The sequence below is a fragment of the Myotis lucifugus genome, unplaced genomic scaffold (genome assembly GCF_000147115.1).
Source record: "Myotis lucifugus unplaced genomic scaffold, Myoluc2.0 scaffold_88, whole genome shotgun sequence".
NCBI classification, from domain to species: Eukaryota; Metazoa; Chordata; class Mammalia; order Chiroptera; family Vespertilionidae; genus Myotis; species Myotis lucifugus.
In genome coordinates this window covers 497,925-500,423 of record NW_005871136.1, presented here as the reverse complement: position 1 = coordinate 500,423, position 2,499 = coordinate 497,925, and the positions used below count along the sequence as shown (strand labels likewise).

Sequence of the window (2,499 nt, the reverse complement as noted above, 5' to 3'; positions counted from 1 at the left end):
TTCCTCCTAGTTGAAGAGTCTCTCCTCAGTCAGCCTTCATGTGGTTCTGAGTGATGTCCGTGCCGTCTAATAGTGTATTTTTAGAGTGGTTGTTCGAGGCAGCAATCTCCCGGTGTTTACCTATGCCGCCATCTTGGTCCATGATCTACTCTGAAGTTCATTCAATCACACAGTATCACTGAACTGATCACTGCACACAGTATATATAAAAGCCAAGTGACTGGAATAACAGGACAGGAATGACCAGTCGCTATGACCTGCACTCGGCCGGCCAACCAGCCTGATCAGGGGCGGGGCCAGCCGGCCAACCTCCAGCAGCCCCCCGCCCAAGCAGGACCCCACCTGTGCATGAATTCGTGCACTGGGTCTCTAGTATTTAAATAAAACAGACATACATACATACATAGCCTATTGCATGGCTTTTTTCAGAGAGCTATGAGTTTCATTTGAGTTGACAACAATGATACCCACCCCCATCTACCTGGCCATTTATAATGGCTGAAGAACTATGAATAGACATCTATTTCTAATTTGCCTGAGATATGTGAAGATGGAGAGTTAATGGTGCTGTTTTAGTCCTATACTTAGATCTTCCAAGTTGCCACAGTGTTTTAACCTGGATACTTGGATGAATAAGCAAAGCCTCTATACTCCCATGTGCACTCAGAACCCTCAATATATTTCAGAATTATTTCATTTTTCCTGAAAAAGATCATCCTAAAAATGTTTAATTAAACACTGATGTCTGCAGTGTTTTAGGTATAGAAGTTAATTTTCTTTCTTCTATGTACTAACCACTCTTATTAAAAGTGAAGGGGGCTGTCTCTATCCTAAAAGCATCACTGTAGCCCTTTCTATTTAGAGTAACAAAAACGCATATGTGTACTGTACAACTACCTGGGAAGATATCTAGAAGGATTTTTCATCAAAATATCAATAGTGCTCATATATAGGTGTAGGAATGCCTTTTTTTCTTCATGTAGGTCTGTATATCTTCATGTAGTTTGAAATTTTTATGAGTCCATATCATTTATACCAAAAGAAACACTTAAAAAATGAAGAAAACTTATCCCGAAACCTTGCTCAAACTTTAAACATGGAACCACCTTAAAGTGAAATCTTGCTAGCCTTCAAAAGCTATAATGCACTGGATGGGATCCAGGAGCCAACTGATAATTACGGAATTCCATCCTCTAAAGAACAGGGTTTATGGGGGGGGGGGGGGTCTATGTATTTTAACGAGGTACACTGCTATTCTGGTTTGGGACATTAGGCAGCAAATAATTTTAAATAAAAGATTATTCAAAAGATACTTCATAGTCAGATATAGGCTATGGTTGTTAATACAAATATTCCAGTAAATCCATCATCTTCTCTTATGAACACAACCTCTCACAGAATCATTATTTTCCTCTTTACCCCTAAACTTACCTTTTTCTTATCCTACCCAGTGACCTTTACTGTGAGTTTAAGTGAAACTAAATAAATTGGACAATGTGGAGAGAATGGTGCCAATTATTTCCCTTGCTTTTGCAAGCAAGTTTGTTTCTAGGTTATCATTAGGGAGGAAAAGTTGGCTTTTCATTTTGCTCACAAATGAGTTATGTAGACATCACTGTTAAAGTATTCTCCCAAGAGGTTTCTCCTTAACCACATCCCAAGATTCTCAAATCAGGAATCTGATAAATGGCCACTAAAAACATTAGGGAGGAAATATTTTCAGAAAAAAGTCCTTTATGTTCTCGACTCGCAGGTGCTTTCAACTCAAGTCTCCTACCACTTGGGGTCTGAGTAGACTGCAGTCTAGGGTTTGCCGATGTAAACCCTGAATGTGTTCAGAATAATCCTGGTTTCACTAAACCTTTCCATTTTATTTTATTTTTTTAATTTTTATTGTTGAAAGTATTACATGTGTCCCCTTTTTTTCTCCCATTGTATACCTTTCCTTTTTTAAAAAAATATATTTTTATTGATTTCAGAGAGGAAGGGAGAGGGAGAGAAATAGAAACATCAATGATGAGAGCTATCGATTGGCTGCCTCCTGCACACCCCCCACTAGGGAGCAAGCCCACAACCCAGGCATGTGCCCTACCAGGAATCGAACCTGGGACCCTTCAGTCCGCAGGCTGACGCTCTATCCACTAAGCCAAACCAGCTAGAGCTACCTTTCCATTTTAAATTAACATTGCATATTCACCAATCTGTTGAGCCTGGTATGTGCCAGGAACTGTTTTAGAAACTTAAGCTAATACATCTGTGAACAAAACATGCAACAACAAAAAAAAATGAATGTAATTAATATGTAAATTATATTCCAGAGAAACAAAAACTTATGTGTACATTAAAGCCTATACATTAATGTTTTAGCAGTTCTTTTTATAAATGTCCTGGAAACTGGAAACAACCCAAATTTCCTTCAGTGGGTGAATGGATACACTGCAGTATAGCCACAGCATAGAATACTACTTGGCAATAAAAAGGAATGAACTACCGATATAC

General features: G+C 38.7%; 1 protein-coding gene across 1 annotated transcript in view; it reads right to left on the bottom strand.

Annotated features, from left to right (window-relative positions):
- SNTB2 (syntrophin beta 2) overlaps positions 1 to 142 on the bottom strand; it is a 38,903-nt gene extending 38,761 nt beyond the window's left edge. Inside the window, exon 1 of the mRNA XM_023756092.1 lies at positions 121 to 142. Coding sequence (XP_023611860.1) covers positions 121 to 142 — 22 coding nt within the window. The remainder of the gene's footprint in view (positions 1 to 120) is intronic.
- Between the last annotated feature and the right edge of the window lie 2,357 nt (positions 143 to 2,499).